Here is a 20,902-nt window from a genome sequence, read left to right as displayed (position 1 = left end):
AAAAAAAAAAAAAAAAAAAGATCAGATGAGGGGGAACAGAGTGCAGGGAGGAGGTACAATGGGGGAGTGGTTCTGGGGACAGCAACCTCACACAGTGTCCCCAGAAGCTGGTGGGCCCAGCGTAGCCTTAGAGTGCCAGGGGCTCTCATTCCTCTCTGCCTTACAGACTACAGAGGAGATGAAAGCAGCCAGCTGGAGGGTCAGAGCCTGGGGCCACACAGCTGGTAAGGGACAGGCTGGGTGGGGCCGAGCTGCGTCACATGACACTTCTAACTTTTTTTCCTTGGAACTCTGAGTGTGACAGATTGTGTCTGACCTGTTTCGTCTCTCCCCAAGGCAACAGCTGGGGCTGGGCGGGAGGGCAGTATGCACGCAGGTTCTTCTTTTGGTCTGTTTAGCAATTTCCCGTGACTCTTGGGCAAGGACAGGTGTAAGGCGCCCCGAGGTGTGGGGCCTCCAACCACCCCTGGGGCCCCAAGACTGTGTAGAGATGGACTGCGGCTTGGCAAGAGCAAATCCAAGATGAAGTACAAATTACCTGACCACTGGGCATGGGTGGGGAGGATATTAAATAAGCAGCCCCACCCAGACCTTCTGAATCTTCTAGCACCTTCGAAGTGTCATGCACAGTGAGGGACAATTTGGCTCACATCTCCTTCCCCTGCCACTCTTTGCCTTTTTACAATGAGGGACAGCCTGCACCTTCATATAAGCCAAGGGTCACTGGGAGAGAAAGGTGAATGAGGTCTGGGTCTCCACAGGAGTAAAGCTGCCCGCAAAGTCCTGGTGAATTGACATGTACCTGCTACAAATAGTCCTCTCCACAAGTAATTCTGGGTGCTTTCCTAACTGACTAATTCCCCAAAGCTCATAAGAGGCAGGGAGCTCTGCAGGGGAGGAACGGTGGTGTGGGCAAAGGCCCTGTGTCGGGCGTGAAGGGCAGTGGGGTGGGGAGAGCGGCGGGGCTGGCTGTGCACTGACGAGAAATCAGGTGACACAGAAGAAGGTGAGCCTGCAGAGTGGCTTTCTGCAGGATGAGTGGGGCCCCTCTGCAAGCACCACTCTCTCCCTGGCATGAGCCCCTCTTCACCAAGGGACTCTTTTCCTTCCTTAGGTTTCAACCAGGCACTGCCTCCTCTGGAAAGTGAGGAAGGGCCAGTCTTCCCTCACCTGCCCACAATCCCCTCAGACCCTCCTCCCTCCTCTGGAGGAGCAAAACTTTTCAGGTTTCCGTGCTTCTTTTTGATTATTTATTTATGTTTTAAATGTATTTGGTTGTTGCAGGGTCTCACTACACAGCTCGGACTCATGGTGATCCTCCTGCTTTCTGTTTTCCCAGCACTAAGATTTACAGGCATGCACGACTGAACCCGGACTCTGACTAGCTTAGCCTGCCCTAGGGCGGGGCTGGCGCAGCTTGTGGTGCTGCAGATCAAGCCATGGTCCCTGCACTTGCCTAAGCTTGCCTAAAGCACTTTAGTCCACTCAGCTATCTCGCTGGCCCCTAAGCCTTTGTGCTCCTGGCTGAGGTTCAGACCAAGACCTGGAACTATACCAGATATGTTGGTGCTGGGGCTGATGCTGGTGGGAGCCACCAAGCCCGGTACCCAGGGCAGCCCACTGACAGGGGACACGACAGGACACAAAAGTGCCATCAGGACTGGGGCGGTGGCTCAGTAGAATAAGCACTTCCCTGGCAAGTGCAAGGGTCTGAGTTCAAACCCAGGTTCCGCATAAAAAAATAATAATGAAAAAAAAAGTGCCATCAGTCCACAGCCGATCTTTAGGACACAGCCTGGCCTCATGACACTGCCATCTTCAGCCCAGGGGCTTAGCCACACAACATAGTTTTCACACAGAACTATCTCACCTCCACTCTAAAAGAATTCTAGAATCTTCCTCACTTGCTCTTCCTGACAGCCCAGGCCCTTTCCACCTCTGCCTACCCTCTTCCCCAAACTTTCCAGCTCTTGCTCCCCCATCCTTCTCTGGCTCCGATACCACGTCCACGTTGCCACTGCTGCTTTATGCCCTCTAGGTGGGACTGAGCCACCACACACAGGCCCCTGCTGGCAGCTGAACCCCAGGCAGCCAACATGGCCAAGCTCTGCCCACTGCACTCTGCCCCATATCTTCACCTCTCTGCTTGCAGACAACCCCAGTCCCACCTCACTGAGAGACCCCAGGTCACCACCTGGGTGCCCTGCTGTGTAGCCATTAGGGTAGCACAGATCTTGCCATTGTAGACCTTCTGGAGAGGTGATGCCCAGCCCAGCCCACTGCCCTCTGCTCCCTGAGCTCCTGCAGGCTCGAGCCCCAGTGCATCTTTCACATTGCCAACTCCAACTGTCCAGAGTCCCCCAGAGTCTCGGCTATCATACATACCCCTTCCCGGCTTCCCAGGCTCTGTGGCTCTTCCTCGGCCACCCAGGCAAATCCTCCCACTGCTGGCTTGGGATCACTCCTTGCTGGTCTTGTCCATCCTCCTATCCTCTGAAAGCCTGGGCAGCCAGGGCAGCTTCCCAGCCTTCTCCTGCCCTTCCCCGCTGGGCAGGCATCCTCGACAGCTTTTCTTCTTTTGTCCCCTCTGGTGTTACAAGGGGCCCCAGGGAACCAAGTTTCCTATAGACATGGGGTAGCCTTCCTCCCCTGACCCTGCTGTCGCTGGGAACCCCAGTCTAGTAGTTTCCTCTTTCTCTTGTACTGCTTCAGCTCTTCCTGCAGATCATGCCCAAATGTTGACTTGTGACAGGACCCAGTCACCTTTCCATCAAGATGTTCCCATAAGCCCAGATTTCAGCATCCAGCTGGCAAGGGGACTTTTCCATTTGGGTGTGCCATAGAGACCTCAGCCCAGGTACAGCCCAGGATAAACTCAGTTACCCCACCAAGCTGGTCTTCTGGGGTCTCCATTGCAGGCAGAGCTTCACCCTCCTACAAGTGACCCACACCAGAAACTGGGGCAGCCCCCTTCTTCTCCCTCCGGGGAGCCCCATCTAGAGCTGCCCACCTCTCCACACTTCCCAGCTCTCTCTTCTCCCCTGTAGGCCTGGGGCCTGCACATCTCTTCCCTGCTGTGGCTTCCAGCCCCTCACATGGTATCTTACCATGGTGTACTCCCCAGGCTCTTTCTGAAATGCTTGAGGTTCTACACTGAGAAGCCTGCCTTTGCTTCCTGCCACTGCCTTCCACCTCTGGTTTCATATGTGCTTTCTCCGCATGCCAACCAAAGTCTCCCTGGACCTGGTCTGGCCCTCCTGTCCAGGTTTCTCCTCACCTTGCGGCTCACCAATCAGTCACTGAGAAAGCCCAATATATCCTGTGCCTTCCAGCCTTGGAGCCTTTAACCTGCCTTTCTGTCTAGAGCTTTCTCCTGCATTCTTATCTGGCTAATTCCTGCCCACCCATCAACTTTAGAAAAGAGACTGGCACCCCGAGATATCCAAGTATTTGTGTCCCTTCTCTGCTCTTCCCTAGTACCCTCCTGAGCCCTGGCAAGGGACTGCTTGCTTTACTTCCTTTCCTCTTTCCTCCTCCCACTCCTTCTCTCTCTCTCTCTCTCTCTCTCTCTCTCTCTCTCTCTCTCTCTCTCTCTCTCTCCCTCTCTTAAACCCAGGGCCTCGCAAAAGCTAAGCATATGCAGTACCACTAGCTACACCCGCAGCTTGTGTTCTATTTGTTTCCCCTATAGACTGAGAGCTTTCTAAGAGCCAACCTCATTTCTGCAAGAGCCCGGCATCTAGTGAAGAATCTGGCCCAGGTCACAAGTGAGCGGTGGCTGAGCCCTCAAGGAATGCGCATACTTGAGCAAACTCTAGCCTTTGCTTGTGGCCTTGGGTGGGGATGCTCCTAGTGGAGGCTTCCAACACAATTCATAAGAGACCTGGAGGTTGGGAAGCAGGACTCTGCGGAGAGGAGCGTCTGAGACCCAGAGGGCCTTGGGGGAGCAGGGTGGGGCAGGCAGAGTGAAGGAGCTGTAGCTAGTTCTGAGGCTAAAATGAGTGCCAGACATACCAGAGATGGATCTGTGAGGGATAAGGACGAGGACTCTTGGGCACAGGAAGCTGGCTTTGCCCCGGGGAGAACTGGGCAAGACCTAGGAGTGCTAGATGCAATGCAGATAACAGGAGCCCGCAGAGCCAAACCAGGGGCAGGGGAGGTGATGCCTGGGTGAGAGGTGAGGGCTGCGGCCCAAAGGGGGCAGGAAGGGACTCTCAAGGGTTTAGATGGCAGTGGCTCGGTACAGGAGGTAGGCACCGCACTGTTCCCCTTGGGTTCCTGAGCCAGTGGTGACACTCACTCCCAACAGGCAGCCCGGGGAGGAGCAGGTTGGAGAGAAAGAAAAAGAAGAGAATTTTTCTTCTAGGACAAGACCTAAAGAGCTGGGTTGGGAGCCTTGTTACATGTTTAGGAATTCTGTGAAGTAGTGGCTAAAGGAGCTATCCGGAAACATGAAACTACCAGTTGGAACAAACAAAAAACATCAATAGACCTGTTGTAGTGACACTCATTTGTCAATAACTGTGGGTTGGCAAAAATCAATGTAAGCACTCTCAGGCTATATGCAATCTACAGTAAGAGTATTGTCTAGATAGCTGGGGTCTAAGCTCCTGCCTGGCAAGCACAAGACTGGGGCTCAATCCCTGGCACCCGGTTCTGAGCTGTGTAGTAAGCCCCTGTACCAAATAAAATAAAATATTTTTTTAAAGAGTATTGTCTATTTTACATTAATTGTAAATTGTTCACCATCCATAATGTGAATAAAACATAAAACTGTGATGTGTGCATCGCTAAACATCTACAGCACCTGGCAGGGCAGTTGCCTTAGGTTGGGAGTGACCAGAGAGGCAACCCTGGAAGGATTCTGAGGAGAACTAGCAGAAAAAGCCCCTGAGGAGGGGGATGCAGGTGGGGCAGAGCAGGCAGGATTGGCCTGGGCAGGTGTGGAGACCCCCAGGGCAGGGTGGTGGGAGTGGCCCAGGCTCCTGGGCTCAGCCTAGAACTCTGAGCAGGAGCTGAGCCTGGCAGGCAAGAAAAGCTGGAAAAGGGTGGTTTGGGCCTGAGCTGTCAGCGCAGAACCAAGACAAGGCTGTAAAATGCTGCTGGGCTCAGTGAGAACCCAGCCCACCACAGTCAGAACCCCAAGAGTGGGAGGGGAGAGCAAAGCCAAGTGCTGGCTAAGCTCTGTGCAGGACTTGCTGTGTTACTCTCCCAGGCTCATGATGGGGAGGATTCAAGGATTGGGTTTTGAGGGCTTCTAGCACCACGTCCTGTAGTCACCACCTCAGCTGTAATGGCTGAGTCAGGAACTGAACACTGGCAGTCCAGCTCTGTGGACCAGGGAGAGATTGCACAAAGGGAGAGACTGCTCACACTGTGAAGGTTCCCACCACTCAGGATTGAGACCGCTGGACAGGGGTGACAAGGGAGGTCACTGACTTGAGGACATCATGAGGGCCGGTGAGGCCAGCACACCTCTCTAGCTTCCATCTCGGCCACCAACTTCCCTTCCCAGTGTGCTCCTGTCCCTGGAGGCCCTTACCACCCTACCCTGCCTAGTGAGTCTATTGTAACATAGGGGCTGGCTGTGGGGGTGGGGTGGGCTGCTGAGGAACTAACCCAGGGCCTTCACACTGAGCTACATTCCTAGTTCTTTTAAAACAATAATTGTTTTCCTTTTAAAAAATTTTAAATTTTAGGGTTGATGAGATAGCTCAGCGGACTAAGTGCCTGCTTAGGCAAACCCCACGCAGGGACCTGGGTTCCATCCCTGGAATGCATGCGCAGGCCCCGCCCTGGGCCATCCTGAGCTAGCGGCAACCTTGGGCGTGGTGGCATAATCCCCTGCACTGGGGAGGCTGAAACTGGGAGGATCACTACAAATCCAATCTGCATAGCGAGGCCCTATAACAAATATATTAAAATAATAATAATAAAATGAAAAGTTTTTAATTTTTATTAGTACATGTTTGCAGTTCATAATGACTACATTCATCATGGGGTTGGTATATGCATGTAACACATTTGAATTCTTTTCTTAGCTTCTTCCTCCTACTCTTTTTTTTTTTTTTTTTTTTTTGTTATTTTGAGGCAGGGTTTCACTATACAGCTTAGGCTGGCCTTGAACTCACTTTGTAGCCCAGGTTGTCGTCAAACTCTCTGTGATCCTCTTGCTCACCTTCCCAAGTGCTGGGATTATAGGTTCACACCACCACCCCTAGCCCTTCTTCCATGTCTTGTCCTTGTCTTTTGTGCAAAAGATGTATCTCCCAGTTTCCTACCCTACACCTTTTATTTTGAGAGTGAGTCTTGCTAACTAGCTAAATTGCCCTGGTTGGGCTACCCCAGCTTCCCAGAATGCTGGCATTGCTGGTATTTGCCGCCACAATAGCAAGGGCTTGTGGTATGTGTGTGTTTTAAATTTTCTTAGTGTATCTTAGATATGCATAATGCTAATATTCATCATAAGTAGTAGTTTGTACCTGTACATGATATGTCTTGGTTCTCCTTTTTTTCCCTTTCCCTTCATTTACAAAAGTGTTGTTTCCATTTTTTCCTTTTATTCTTTTTCTTGTCCCTTCTCATTTAAATTTTTCTTAACATTTCCCAATGTCTATTTTACATTGTGGTCCTTATTTACACTTTCAGTTTCTTTTTTTTTAATAAATTTTTTATTTATTTATTTATGTGTGTGTGTGTGTGTGTGTGTGTGTGTGTGGCCAGCTCAGCCCACCAGGGGGCGGGGCTGGCTGGCATGTGGTGCTGGGGGATTGAACCGCGGTCCCTGTGCTTTGCTTTGCTCCAGCTTGTTCTAAGTAGGTGCTTTAGACCACTGAGCCATCTCACCAGCCCCTACACTTTCAGTTTCTTACATCAGAGAAACAATGTGGTATTTAAACATATGTGTCCAATTTATTTCACTTAAGAGCATGGCTCAAAGTACATCCATTTAACTAGAAATATCTCAGACATATCCTTCTGGGCTGGGGAGATAGCTCAGCAGTCTAAGTGCTTGCCTGGAAAGCGCAAGGGCCTGGGTTCAATCCCCAGTACCACATGCCGTGCTGGCCCTGTACAAAGCTAGCCACAGAAACTGGGTGTGCTGGCGCATGCCTGTAATCCCAGTGCTGGGGAGGCTGAGATAGGAGGATCACTACGAGTCTGAGCTGTGTAGCAAGAACCTGTGCCAAATAAACAAAAAAATTAAAACAAAACAAAACAAAAAATGGGTGAAACATATTCATGTGTGTGTTTGTATGTGTGTTTGTGTGTGTGTGTAAGTGAAGAATTGAACTCAGGATCTTGAACTTGCCAGACAGGTGCTGTATTGTTGAGCTATATCTCCAGTGCTCAAGTTTATCCTTTTTTATGGCAGAGAAGTACTCCACTGTATAAAAAATTCAAGTCTTCTTTATCCATTCATCAGATGAGGGACATTTTGTTGTTGTTGTTGTTGTTGTTTTGTTTTTGTTCCTGAGAATTGAACTCAGGACCTGGAGACTATCAGGCAGGTGCTGTACCACTGGGGTATATTTCCTGCCCAGCTGATGGACATTTGGACTGTTACAAAAATTTAGCTATTACAAGTTACATAGGGTTTGCATTTGCTATTGCCTTCTTATAAAGTACACACTAGACTACAAACTTGCAGAATAGGTCCTTGAGGATACTTGGGAGGCGCTGTGCTCCCTTGCAGGTAGTGCTGCTCCTCTCTGGCCGGGGCAGTTTTACAGGTGGTGGGTGGGGAACAACTAGAAGATTAGGAGATTAATTGAGTGTATCATTATCAGGATTAGAAGAAAAGAAGCGGAATCAAATAGGAACTACAGAGTATCCGAGTATTTTATGCGCAGTAAATTTATTATTTCAGCTATGTAGAGATTTCCTATAGTAATATTATTATTATTTTGGTGTTTTGTTTTGTTTTAAGACAGGGTCTTACTGTTCAGTTCAAGCTGACCTTGAGTTCACTAAGTAGCTCAGGCCTCGAACTTGTGATGATTCTCCTGCTTCCGCCTCCCAAGTGCTGGAACTACAGGCATGCGCCACCACACCCAGCTGCGCATGCATTTTAATTCACCTGTGCCCTTGATTGTGATGAAACATACTTTACCATGTTATAGTAATCAAAATTTGGATGTGGAAATTTACAGGTAAAGACGCTGCTGCCGAGTCTGATACGTAAAGGCCTGGAAGCAGGGGCAACAGGAAAGAAAGCCAGACAGGGAACATCTAGAGGACTGGGTGGACATGGCCACTGCGGACAAGCAGAGGCCGGAAACCCCACGAGGCTCCTACCTAGATCCTGTCTAGCTCGGGCTTGGAGAGCGCAAGCGGGGCCTCCAAAGCCTGCAGATGCCTGCAGACCGCAGTCCCTGTGCAGGGTCAGAGCAGGAGCCCTACGTTAGCTGGAAACCAAGGGAGGCTTTCCGGAGGAGGCAACGCCTTAGCTTGCTTCTGGGGGAGGCACTGGGAGCACAGGGCTGCGAGCCATTTGGTGCCACTGCAGGTTGCAGCCCATGAGGCCAGTTTGCCTGGAGCTGGAGGGGGCCGAGGAGGGATGGAGGAGAGGCGGAGCCGGGGCAGCCAGCCAGCTGGAGTGCGGAGTGCGGGAGGCCGTGGGTACCAGGAGAAGAGCTCGTGTTATGGCTAAAGTGGCGCTACTGGGTGGGCGCATGGGGGTGGGGGGAGCAGACCCAGGGGAGGACAGGGGGAGGCCAGGGCAGACTAGGGAGCCCCGCCCGGCAGCCTGGGAGAGCAGGAGGCTACAGGACCCACCCGGCCGCATCCAACCCTGGGGCACCCGCAATCCCAGCATTTAAGAGTTGAGGCAAGAGGGTTGTAAATTCAAGGCCAGCCTGGGCTGTATAGATACATTTAAAAAATAAATAAATAAATAAAAGAAAAGAAAAAAGAAAAAAAGAAAGAAAGAAAGAAAGAAAGAAAGAAAGAAAGAAAGAAAGAAAGAAAGAAACCAGTGGGGCAGAGACCTGGGTGGGGAAGCAACACACAAAGGCTTCAGAACATTCACTTTCCCAAGGGCTAGAGGGGGTCACAAATGTGCCCATTGGGAGGCCACCCACATCCTCAGGGTAAAGGCTGGCCCAGGAGCCAGGGCTTTGAGGGTTAGTGGAGGTGACACAGGGAGGCAGAGGGCAGGCAGGGCTGCCTTGCCTCCATTGCTTAGACAGCAGTGCCCCTCCGGCCCTGCTGCTCTGCCCTGAGCCACAGCCCCGCGGCCCACGGCAGGGGCCCTTCCTGCAAGGCCCTGCAAATGTGACCCAAGCCTTCCTGAACTGCCTGGGACAGTAGAGTGCAGGGCCACGCCAGGATTTCTTCTACCGATACCACCAGTTTGGACCAATTTGGATGAAGGAGGGGAATCTCGGAGAATCTAGGGGTACAGAAGAGCTGGGATCATCAAACCCCAGAGAGTCAAGACTGGGTGACATGCGCTGTGCCAAGGGCCGGGCAGGTCAGGCTGGGAGGGTCTGGCCCAGGGCCTCTGCTTGCTTGGTATTTACTTGCCACCATGGAAAATTTCCAGACACACCCCTAAGTAGCAGGAAACGCAAATGAACTCTCTGCACCTATCATTCTGCCTTAACAGTTATTAATATTGCCATTTTATTTTATACAGTTGGCTCTTTAGTTACCCTTTAAAAAAAAAAAACTTAAAGGAAGCTTAACAGACTTTTTTTTTGGAGCAGCTTTTGGTTCACAGCCAAATTGAGTGGAAGATACGGAGATTCTCCCCATACTCCCTGTTTAAAAACATTTTTTAATTTGGAAATAATTTCAAACTTACAGAAAAGGCAAGAGCAAATGTATGGTTTTTTAAAAAAAGTTTATTTTAAAAGAGTTTTTAAAAACTTCTAAAAGTTTTTCTTATTAGAAAATAGATTCATAGCTGAATGTGGTGGTGTACACCTGTAATTCTTGCATTCTGGGAAACTGAGATAGGAGGCTCACAAGTTTGGGCCCAGCCCTGAAAATTTAGCAATTTAGTGAGATCTGTTTGAGAACAAAATAGAATAGAATAGAATAGAATAGAATAGAATAGAATAGAATAGAATAGAATAGAATAGAATAGAATAGGCTGTAGCTCAGAGTGGAAACCGTGGGTTCTTGCCCAAATACCAGAGAAGAGAGGAAGAAAAGAAAGAAAAAGAAAGAAAGAAAGAAAGAAAGAAAGAAAGAAAGAAAGAAAGGCTTCATAGAATGTACAAAAAAAACCAAAATAAAACAAAACAAACAAAAAAAAAACCCAATTAAGATCATTCATGACCTTACTTGTCATTCTTTGGGTGCATTTCTTAATGGTCTCTTTTCTATGTTTATATACATATTTGCCACTGGACTATGTACCCAGATACTAACCCCATCTCCAAAGCCTTCCTGTCTGGTACTCATGTATGTACGGAGGGCCCTAGCATTTTATTCCAACTCCGCCTCTTGGGAGCAGCATAAATTAATCCAAGGTTTTGGTTTCTGAATGCCTTCTTTCCATGGTTTCAGTGTAATGTGGTTTCCCCTCCAGCATTCCCTTTATTTCTGTTGTTCTTTGGTGACTTGGGTTGATTTCCAGGGAGGGGAGACATCACCCGAGGCTCGCCGCAGTCTCCCACCCTCTGTCGCCTGCCTGTCGCTCAACCCAGGAGCTGAGTGCCCGGGTTGAGCCATCGACCCACTGTGCAGAGAGGGCAGGCCACAGGTCTGATTCATCTCTCAAAAGGAGGCTGGCTTGGACCCCTGAAATATGTGTGGAACTGAATCAACCTACTATCTGGCTTTGTTCATCTCTGTCTATAGCAAAGACTCTCTGAAGGCCTTTGTCTAGCTTACAGCCACCAGCACGGTGTCTGGAACATAGTAGATACTTAACAAATGTCTGTGAATGCTGCTACGAAGAACCTGGAGACTTGCATGTGTGCTGGGACTCTGCTGATTTTCCTCTTTCCTTTTCTTGCCTTTCCTACATCTAGATGGTAAAGAAGAGCCATCATCTTGACAAACCAGAGGGAAGATCTCCACTCTCTGCCACCCCCAGCTAGGAGCAAAGCTAAATTGGCGACGTATTCGAAAGAAGCAGTTCTCAGGGCTGGGGCTATTTTCTATGTCTTCATAGCTCACAATACTGGTTATCATCAGAGGCAATTAAAACTATTTCAGGATCATTTCAAAGCTGCCTTTGAGGTATTTTAAGTTGGACAAAAGTCTTCTATGTGGCTAGCTCGAAGCCAAGTTTTCTGGTGTCATTAAAAGCCCACTTGTATCTGCAAGTTTCTCAGTCTGTGTACTTTGATTACTTCACTTACACCACTGAGCTATCTCCCCAGCCCCTTACTTCATTATTTCATAAACTGCAAGGGTGTTTGTGAAAACTGCTTTCATGTCCTCAATACTGTCTTACAAATCCCGGACCTGCCTTACAAATCCCTGTCTGAGTCAGTTGAATGGAAGGAACCCTAAGGGTGAGAGGGAAGAAGGGGCTCAGCTCTGGGTCTCTCTTAGATTGCTGACTCTCCAGGCAGAAGGGTCAGGACATGATGGCCCCAAAGGAGGGTGGCAGCATGGGGAGCAGGGAGGATGGGTCTCAGGGCGGGAGCTGAGCAAAAGATGGAAATCTGATTCGGAAGGTCAGCCTGTGAGGAGTCCGGTTAGGCCTTTAGGATACTTTAGTAATCTTCATATTTGATTGAAAGATAAAAGCAGGAGAAACCGGATGTGGCTAATTAGTTTTTTAGCAGTTAGTCAGCAACTTGCTCCAGCCGACCCTTGGCTGGTCCTGATCTCACCGGTACCTAAGGGCTCTTGATGGCAGGAGACTGAATCCCTGTCCCCCACATACCCGTGGCCCCAGGGTCCTTACACTCAGCATCTTGCTGCCTGTCAGTGTCTTGGATTCAATGGTAGAGTAGACAGGGCTACTCAGTGTAGGGGCCCTAAACTAGGCGGAAAAGAAGAAGTGGAAGGTGGGCCAAACAGGAACAGCAGAGAGTGGAGAAAGGGCCCTGCAGGCAGGAGGGCTCTGTCCTCAGTGGTGACTGGCCTGTTTGGTAAGGGCTGGGGCAGGAGCACCCCATCTTGGTAAGAAGCTGATCAGGGCTGGAGAAGGGGTCAGAGAGGAAGAGTTGTCCTATCTACATGCCTGTGCCCCACCTGCATGTGAGCCAAAGTGTACCCAAGTGCTACGGGGGACACCTGGGTCTGTGGTCAGGCACGAAGGGACCTCCCCTTTGATCTCTGTTTTTTTCAACGAAAGCCTCTAGAGGCAAGAGCAGAAAGCAGAGAGCAGCACCACAACTTCCAGGAGCCATGCCCCCAGCCAGCCCTCGCACTCAGGCCAACCAGGCCAGGCCTTTGGATTGGCCAGGCTGGGGCAGGGGAACAGGGGCCGTGGCTCCGGTGGCAAGTGGCCAGGGGTGGGAAAATCTGAGGGCCTACTGTTCCCCTAGGTGGGTGGGAAAGAGCAGGGGACAGATGAGCCACTTCAAAACCGGCTCTTTTCAAAGTGGCGAAGTGGTGACTGGAGCTGCTGTAAGTGGGTCAGCCTTCATGTGTATATTGCTCTTAAACTCTTTAAATGTGGTGTTAAGTATCTGTATCCTGTTTTCATTAGCTTGTAAGACGTGGTGATGGGGACCTGCCCAGTTTTCTGAAGCAGCAAGTGTATCTAGAGGCTAATAAACAGCAGGTGCCTCCAACAAATAGGACTTTAATACTCCATGTAAATGTGAGCACTAATACATATGTGGAACAAAAGGTGGAAGCTGTACTCTGCAGTCAAGTCACACAATTTTTTAGCTGTTTGATCTGAGAACAATAGTGTGCTTGTGTGTATGGTGTGTGTGTGTGCGTGTCACAGGATGTGCATATGACATGTGGAGTGTTTTTGTATGTGTTGTGAGGGGCAAAATGTTTGTGCGTGTGTGTGTGTTGGTTTGTGTATGTCTGTACGTGTGTTTAAATAGAAGACTCTACCACTAGACTTGGCTTTTAATTTTCTTTTTTTCTTTTTCTTTTCTTTTCTTTTTTTTTACATAGCCCAGACTGGCCTCGAACTTCCAGTGATCCTTCTGCCTCAGCCTCCAAAGCACTGCACCATCACACCAGGCCTCGGTTAAGCTTATTGAAGAGAAAGCCAGCTGTACAATTCCAGAGCCTGGTACAAAGCTCCAGTGTGGGTTCAGGTCTTGAGACGGCAGTGTCAGCACATCCAAGTCGCATGGCCACAAGCCTGGTCTTTGTTGGAGAAAGCTCACTTCTCTGCCGCCCTTCAACCCTTCTTTTTATGCTGAAAAGTTCGGGGTCCCCTTTGATCTCCCCAGCCAGCTGCTCAGGATGACTGTGGCCTCCGCAGAATGAGGTGGCCAGAGGCCGCCTGGACAGGAGCTGCAGAGGGGACCTTCACATTGCCAGGGCTGGTCTCCCATTCCCTGAGCCTCTTCTTGTTCCAGGCGGGCCATAGAAGGGAACTGAAGCTCAGGAGGTGTCACTTAGGAGGTCAGGTGTCCTTAGAAGTTCAGGTTGCTGTTGGCTCACCACTCCCCACCCTGCAGAATGGGGCCCTGCCCCACCTGCCAGGACTTCAAAGGTGTCATGCTCCCCTCTGAGCTACTATTGTATTCCCCAGAAGGGATGGGCCAGCAGGAACCACCAAAGTGGCTTAACTGTCCCTACTACCCCCAAGTCTTCTACTCTCAGGGCACCATAGGGCCCTGCCCTGGGCTTGGGCCAATTTGTTCAAATCTCCTGGAGGAGTAGAAATCCAAAGAGGACCCAGGAAGCAGAAGCAGAACAGGGCAGGAGGACCTCACAGCCTGGAAACCTCTGTGAAAGGGTGTGAAGGGTGGGGACCTCCTAAATCCTTCCTGTTTATTGTCCTGGTTTGCCTCCTCTCAGGTCAAGTTCAGTGTGCTGCTCCGGAGCACACTCAAGAGATGCCAATGGGTGATAATGAGGGTGTCCCACCCATAGCCTATACCTGTCAATAACCAGCTCTGGGACGAGGCTTTGGCTCCCGCACTGCCCCACCTGGCTGAGCTCATCAGCGTACCTGTCAAAGCCATTCCAAGGTCACTGAGTACTTCTAGAGTGTTCCAGGTGTAGCACCTTTCAAGGACAAAGGGACCCTGGGAATGTACCTTTTCCATGCTCCTGATCTTAGCCAGTGATGAGCCCCTAAGCCCAGCTGGCTGGTAGCCATGAGATCCAGTGTGAAACAGGTGTGGCTGGAGGGCCTCCTTTGTGGATGGCCACCCACCCCAAGTCACAGATGGTGGGGGAGTCGGAGGGCCAGATAGGTTCTAGGTCCCCAATTTGCAAGGTCACTTGGGTCCAAGCAGTTGAGACTGGTATGAACTTATTAATCACTGGCAGGAGGGGAAGGGTACAGTTGTAACCCAAGTCCCAATACTGTTGATAAATGGACGGTCCAGAAAACAAAAACAAAACCCTCGTGATTTAGCATTTGCCAATTTCTGTGGTATAGAGTCTCATCAAGTCCAATTTCAAGCTACCAGCTGGCTTAGCAATTGGCTCAAAAAAAAAAAAAAAAAATTCCTGAATATTTAATCATCTGTTCTTGCTTAACTCTGCTCATCAGAGGCCACCAACGGCATAGCCTCAGAATGTAGGGTCTGCCCCTCGGGCCCGGTGGTGCTCTACTTCTTAGTCTTATCCTGTCCCAGGAATGGCTTGGGACCTGTGGTAAGCCATGAAGCTCGTGTGCTGGAGGAAGGGCTGGTCTGCCTCATAGGTTGTCATGATGCTCAGTGAGGAAAAGAGTGTGGAACAACTGCCAAAGAGAACTCCGGGCCCAAGTAAATGCATCCCTTGGGACACCTACCTCTTTCTTTCTTTCTTTTTAATTTTATTTTATTTATTTTTATTTATTTATTTTTTTTTTTTTGGCGGAACCGGGGATTGAACTCAGATCCTTGCATTTGCCAGTCAAGTGCTTATCCTACTGAGCCATCTCCCCGGCCATACCTCTTTCTAAGGGCAATGGGGAGCTCTGACCTTAATCAACACAGGACTGATGGTTTGAAGAATCAGTCTGGAACACTGGCAGACCTGTGTGTCTGCTGACAAGCCCTGACTTTTCTCCCCTCCCTGTTCACATGTTAGCCTCCTTGCTTCAGGAAGCAGGTGTGCAAGGTGACAGGAGCTAGAGAGCCAGAAACACAGGGTCAGCTGCCCAGGCCGAGGCACTGCGCCCATGCAAGGCCTCCCAGAGTATCCCCAAAGTCCACTTGCAGAAGGGGCTTTCTGGTTTTGCAGATGGCTGGGTCATCTTTCCAGATACAGGTTTCTCCTTGTGTCATCTTCTGAAAAAAGTCCTGCTCTTGACACCTTTCCTGTGTCCCCTCCTCTGGATCCTGGAATGCCACCGAGGCCCCACCTTAGCCACGCAGCGCTGACGAGAGGTGCTGACCCAACTGCTTCTCTGCTGGCTCACCTTGTCAGGTGGTAGGTGCCAGAGAGACCTGCAGGGCTGAGGACTTTGTAATGTGGTTGGGGACCTCAGGGTCACCAGAGGTAGGACTAGGTCAGGTCCTTCTGGGATCCAGCCAGGTGCTGGGTGATGAATGGCATAAAGATCTAGAGAGGAACAGGCTGTTGGCCAGGAAAAACAACCCCAGAGCCACAGGTGTGCCACCAAGCCTTCTCTTTCGCTGTCCCTAGTCCCTCCTATTCGGTGACAGCACATAGCCGGGCCTCAAGCGCAGCAGAGAGTACTGCCTGGGCCTCAGAGTAAGCTTCTATGAAGGCTGGAGACAATCACAAGTGCCAGGTTTGTGGCCCCAGGCTGCTTTGTCCTGAGATGGACTGGTGAGCAAATGATCCAAGCACACTGTGACACAAGGCCAGCCAGAAGCATGTGCACATGGGGCCAGGTAGAAGGGATCACCGAGGAAGTAACTCTTGAGCAGTATCAGAAAAGTGGGTCCCCCTGCCAGCCCCAATCTCTCAGCACAGGCCTAACTCAGGCCTCTAGACCCTGGGTGCATGGAAGCACTCTGTGGCCACCTGTGACATGTATAGGCCTGTCCCCCACCACTCTAGTAGAGGGTCACACATCTTCCTCCAGGCAAGCCCTTCATCCTTCCCTGCCTTCGGAAGCAGCACCACCATGCAGTGAGCAAGACATGAGATTCCCAGGTTGGTCCTTCCATAAATGATCAGCCTGGGGTGGGAAGGGAGGGGCTGCAGTGCCTGGGAAGGGGCTTTGGGAACAGTCCCTAGAGTCTCTAAAAAATAGAGGGCCAGGCAGGGAGGAGAAAGCACTCCAAGCATCAAGCACAAGGCCTTCTCAGAGTTGGAGCCAGATCCTGGAGTCTAGCATTCACGCCCAGAAGTTCAAGATCCACACCGGTTCAAGGCCCTTTCAGTCTAGAGGAGATCCCTCAGGCCCAAGCCCAGCCTCAGACGTTCAGGCTGACTTTGATTTAGGAGTGACCACAGAGGAAAATGACAACAGTAACTGAGTTCATATAAGACTCTGCGTGTGTGTGTGTGTGTGTGTGTACTCACAAATTATTTCTGTGTATTCTTGATTCTGGGAACCCCCTTGTCTTTTCTCCAGTGAATCTCACAGGACCCCATACTTATTTAGAATGTGGGGGACACCTGCTCAGCTCCCAGCACATGCTCAGTAAGTGCGAACTGTGCAGATCTTAGGCCGGAGGGGCTTTCCCAGCCCAAAACTGATGATAGTCTGGTCCCAACCTGCCCTGTCCTTCTCTGGCGGGTGATAAACACTTGAATGTCATAACACCTTCTGTGTCCTCACCTGGGCTATCCCTGGGACACAGCTGGGTATCAGGGTAGCCCCTTCCCCCACTAAGACTGGTCATTCCTTCAACGTGGGCTGGCCTCTGTCAGTCCTGAGGACAGATGTAGAAGGGTGAGGCACCCATCCTGCTAGTCAGGCAGGATGCTGGTGGGAGGGCGGGCCGAGCAGGGGTGGAGCTTCCAGAACAAAGGAGAATGAGTAGCCCTGGGGGGCCAGACTAGGCATCAAAAAGGCTCTGCAGAGTGCACAGGCCACACAGCCTCCTGCCTCTGCACTGGCCGACAGCCACACAGTGCTCGCTTGCTCCCTTCTGCTTGCCCGGCCGGGTAAGTAAACAGCACCCTGCTTCAAGAGGCCCTGTTCTCCATCGTGATTGCGCCAACACTGCTCTGTGGCTGTCTCTACTTGGCGTGGGTTGCTGCTGAACTTCCAGAGGTGAGCAGAGCCATGGCTGCAAGCAGAGCCAGGAGCCAAGAGGGCCGCCGGGAACATGTCTTTGTCCCAGAGTCTTTCAATGGGGCCAACAGAGACCCCAGCATTTGGCTGCACCGCTTTGAGGTCATTGACAACCTGAACAAGTGGGACAATGCTACCAAGCTCAGGTTCCTCAAAGAGTCGCTCCAAGGAGATGCCCTGGAAGTCTACAACAAACTTAGTGTCCAGGACCAGAGAGACTATGGGAAAGTGAAGGAGGCCCTCCTGAAGGCTTTTGGAGGGCCTGGGGCTGCACGCAGCCAGCCCAAAGAGATCTTGTTTGCCAACAGCATGGGTAAGGGCTACTACCTCAAAGGGAAGATTGGCAAAGTGCCTGTGAGGTTCCTGGTGGACTCTGGGGCCCAGGTCTCTGTGGTCCACCCGAGCTTGTGGGAGGAGGTCACTGATGGTGACCTGGATACCCTCCGGCCCTTTGAGAATGTGGTGAAGGTGGCCAACGGAGCTGAAATGAAGATCCTGGGTGTCTGGGATACAGTGGTGTCCCTGGGCAAGCTGAAGCTGAAGGCCCAGTTCCTGGTGGCCAACGCGAGTGCCGAAGAAGCCATCATCGGCACCGACGTGCTGCAGGACCACAACGCCGTCCTGGACTTCGAGCACCGCACGTGCACCCTGAAAGGAAAGAAGTTCCGCCTCCTGCCCGTCGGGGGATCCCTGGAAGATGAGTTCGACCTAGAGCTCATCGAGGAGGAGCCCACACAGGAGGGGCAGCAGCTGTCCTGTTAATAAGCCCCCTTTTCCTTGCCCCCCAAATGGTTGGGAGACCTACAAATGTGGGGGGCACATAGTCTCAGGGAAGTTGCTGGGTTTGGGCCAACTGTAAATCCAATACTCTTTTGCCACTTGCTTCCCTCCTCAGGGGCCACGGTCCACCCCTGGTGGGGGAGGCATGGTGGGAACCTGCACAGGGAGAGAGAGCAGGCTGGCATGCTTAGAGAGGGGTTTCTGTGGTCATCAAGCCACTGTTGGTGGCACCGACTTGAAGGCTGGAAGAAGCTTCCAAGAAGGTTTGGAATGTCTGTCTGTGAGAGAGGACTGTGGGACCCTTGCTGATCCCTTGAGGTGGTGTAGCTGGCTGTGTGACCTCCAGGTCCAGCTGGGCTGGGTCCTGGTTGCAGCCCTTCGAGCCAGGTCCTGCTCTCCTGCTGGAGTGGCAGCTGCTCTGAGATGCCCCCGGCTGGTCTTCCCACTTGCGTAATGATATTTCCTTCTGTCATTTGCTTTGAAAACCAGCTTTATGCCAATAATTCAATTACTTTAAAACCAATAAATATCAGTTCATGGAAAAACCATGTAATGTGCTGATTGGGAGTGAATGGAATGCATGTGAGAGGGTGGAGAAGACAGTAAGTATCAAAGCAGAGGAAGACTCACGTTATTTACTGGGTGGATGTATACAGTGACTACATGTTTTAGATTTTTAAAAGCAGCCTTGGTTTAAAATATTTTGACTCATTTCCTTTGTAATTCCTCTCATTGTTCTGATCTAGCTGCAATTCTTGTATTTCAATCTATAGGAGTTTAGCATCCAAATTACCCCTTTTACCAAAAGTGGTTTTAAGGCTACTAGGGAGATTGGGATTGAGGAATATAGGTATTGTGGAGGAATGAAAAAGTGTCTGGGAAGAAAGTGGGTTCTCAGAGCTGCCCTGGGTGCCAGGACTTGGAAGGAGAAAACAAGTCCTGGAGACAAGTGTTGACTTGCATGGGGCAGCCCAAGGCGAGGAGTTCTGGGGACAGAGGAGGAAGTGGCAGTGGGGGTCTCAGGCAGCTGGGGGCGGACCTCTGGCTAGTGGAGAGCAGCTTCTACCTGGGGGAGGTTTGGAATGGGGCCAAAACTAGAGAGACTGGGTGAGGGGGAGGATGTGCCCCATCCGGGAATGTTCACCACTTCGGGGACCCACCTCCTACTTGTTTCCAAGTCCCGCCTCTCTCTTGGGACTCACAGAGGCTGAGAACCTGGAAACTACTCAAGCCAGAGGAGACCTGCATGCACAGCGCTCTCCAGAGAGGAGCGTATTTGCTCCAAACCCTGGGCAGCCCCTTCAAATACACAGGGTTGCTGGTCCTTAGAAGAAGAGCTACTCCAAGCTGACCTCAGGCCCAGGAAGACCCGTGCAAGACCAGAGATCCCAACATATGGGGACCAGCAGGGAGATGGGGCACAGAGCTTTGAGGCCCTGTCATGTGAAGTGTGAAGGCCTGTTTCTCCAGAGCAGAGACAGGCCTCTGGGATTCACTGGCCTCCTCCCAGCAGAGACAGGCAGTCTGGGCAGTAGACAGGAGGAGGCGAGGCGAACCTTATTCTTGAGGAGAGAGACACTGGGTCTTTGAGGCCTCTGGAGTGCTTTTGCCTCTGCTGCACTCCTGGTTCCCTTTCTCCTTCAGATCTCAAAGATGGTTCTCCTGGGATCCAGGGCATTTATTGAAGTCTTGTCCCTGGGTCTCCTTGCCCCTCCCTCCAGGTCCCATGTCCCCTTCCCAAACTCACTTTCCAGCCTCCCCTTCTGCTGGCCTTACAGGTACTTCCCCCCTCCTGAGCCAAGCCCTCTCTCCAGGGTGTACCCAGGTGGCACCTCCCTGTGACCTATTTTCCTCTAGATTTTGGATTCTAAACACTGGGCTGAAGGAGGGCAGGTGAAGAGTGGGTGGATGGGGAGTGGAAGGGACAGGGGAATTGGGCAGCTGGGTTACAGTTGCAGGGCAACACCCAAGCCTCCTCTCTCCTTCAGCAGCAGGCCAAGCCTGGTCCTGGGTAAACCCCAGTGGGTGCCTGGGCAGATGATACTCTTTTACCCAGCTTCTGAGTGAGGAAGAACTGTGAGCCAGCAGGCTTTCCACCACGGAGCGGGACTGGCTACCCGCGTGGGCCCAGCCAGAGAAAGATGTGACGTCTGCGAAATGGCCCCTCGTGATGATGCTGCTGACCCAGAGAACCAAGCGAGACAAGGCAGGTGCCTTGTGGGTGTGAGGGTGATCACAAATGCAGATGTGCGCTCCGTTGTGATCTGCTGCGCTCCGGGGAGTGTCACCTGGAAAGCCCAGGAGACAGGGTTTCTGTCACACCGCCGAGAGCCTGCTGCCCGGGGGAGGGCCCGCACTGGATTGGCGGTGGGTGGGCTTCGGAAAGGTGGAGGGTGCAAGGCTCCGTGGAGCGACCAGCGGCGCGGAAGCTAGCCTGAAAGCTAGCCTGAAAGCTAGCCTGGAAGCTCAGGCAGTATTGCGAGATAGTGTTTGACTTCGAAAAGTCGGAAAGAGCTCAGGTAAAAGACCGAGATAAAGCCTGAATCCTAGGATCACATAGGAAGATCAATTACAGACTAGCACCTCGGTGGTCCCAACGTGCAGCCAGGAGTGGGAATTCTGGACTGAGCTCCACAGTCACTGCCGACTGGCAGCGACCCCACAGCGACCCCGGCCCCAGACAGGGAAACCCAGCATCTCCTGCACGCGAGGGAAATGTAGACTCAGGCCCCCACAAAATGTCAAAGCCATGCAAACAAAGATAGATTGAGAAATTGTTCAGATGAAAGGACACCATAGAGACTAGACCACTTAGCGCAACTTGTAGCTGCAAATTTGATCTAGGACTAGAAAATATTTCCTTGC

General features: G+C 51.3%; 1 protein-coding gene across 1 annotated transcript in view; it reads left to right on the top strand.

The window, feature by feature from the left end:
• The window catches only part of Asprv1 (aspartic peptidase retroviral like 1), an 86,849-nt gene extending 68,283 nt beyond the window's left edge, over positions 1-18,566 (top strand). The window contains 2 exon segments of the mRNA XM_012515323.2: positions 17,004-17,105; positions 17,108-18,566. Of these exon segments, the coding sequence (XP_012370777.1) occupies positions 17,004-17,105; positions 17,108-18,019 (1,014 nt within the window). The 3' untranslated portion in view covers positions 18,020-18,566.
• The last annotated feature ends 2,336 nt before the right edge of the window (positions 18,567-20,902 follow it).

The sequence above is a fragment of the Octodon degus genome, unplaced genomic scaffold (genome assembly GCF_000260255.1).
Source record: "Octodon degus isolate 3935 unplaced genomic scaffold, OctDeg1.0 scaffold00058, whole genome shotgun sequence".
Taxonomy (NCBI): Eukaryota; Metazoa; Chordata; class Mammalia; order Rodentia; family Octodontidae; genus Octodon; species Octodon degus.
Note: the sequence above shows the minus strand (reverse complement) of the source record. Positions and strands in the feature narration are given on the sequence as shown.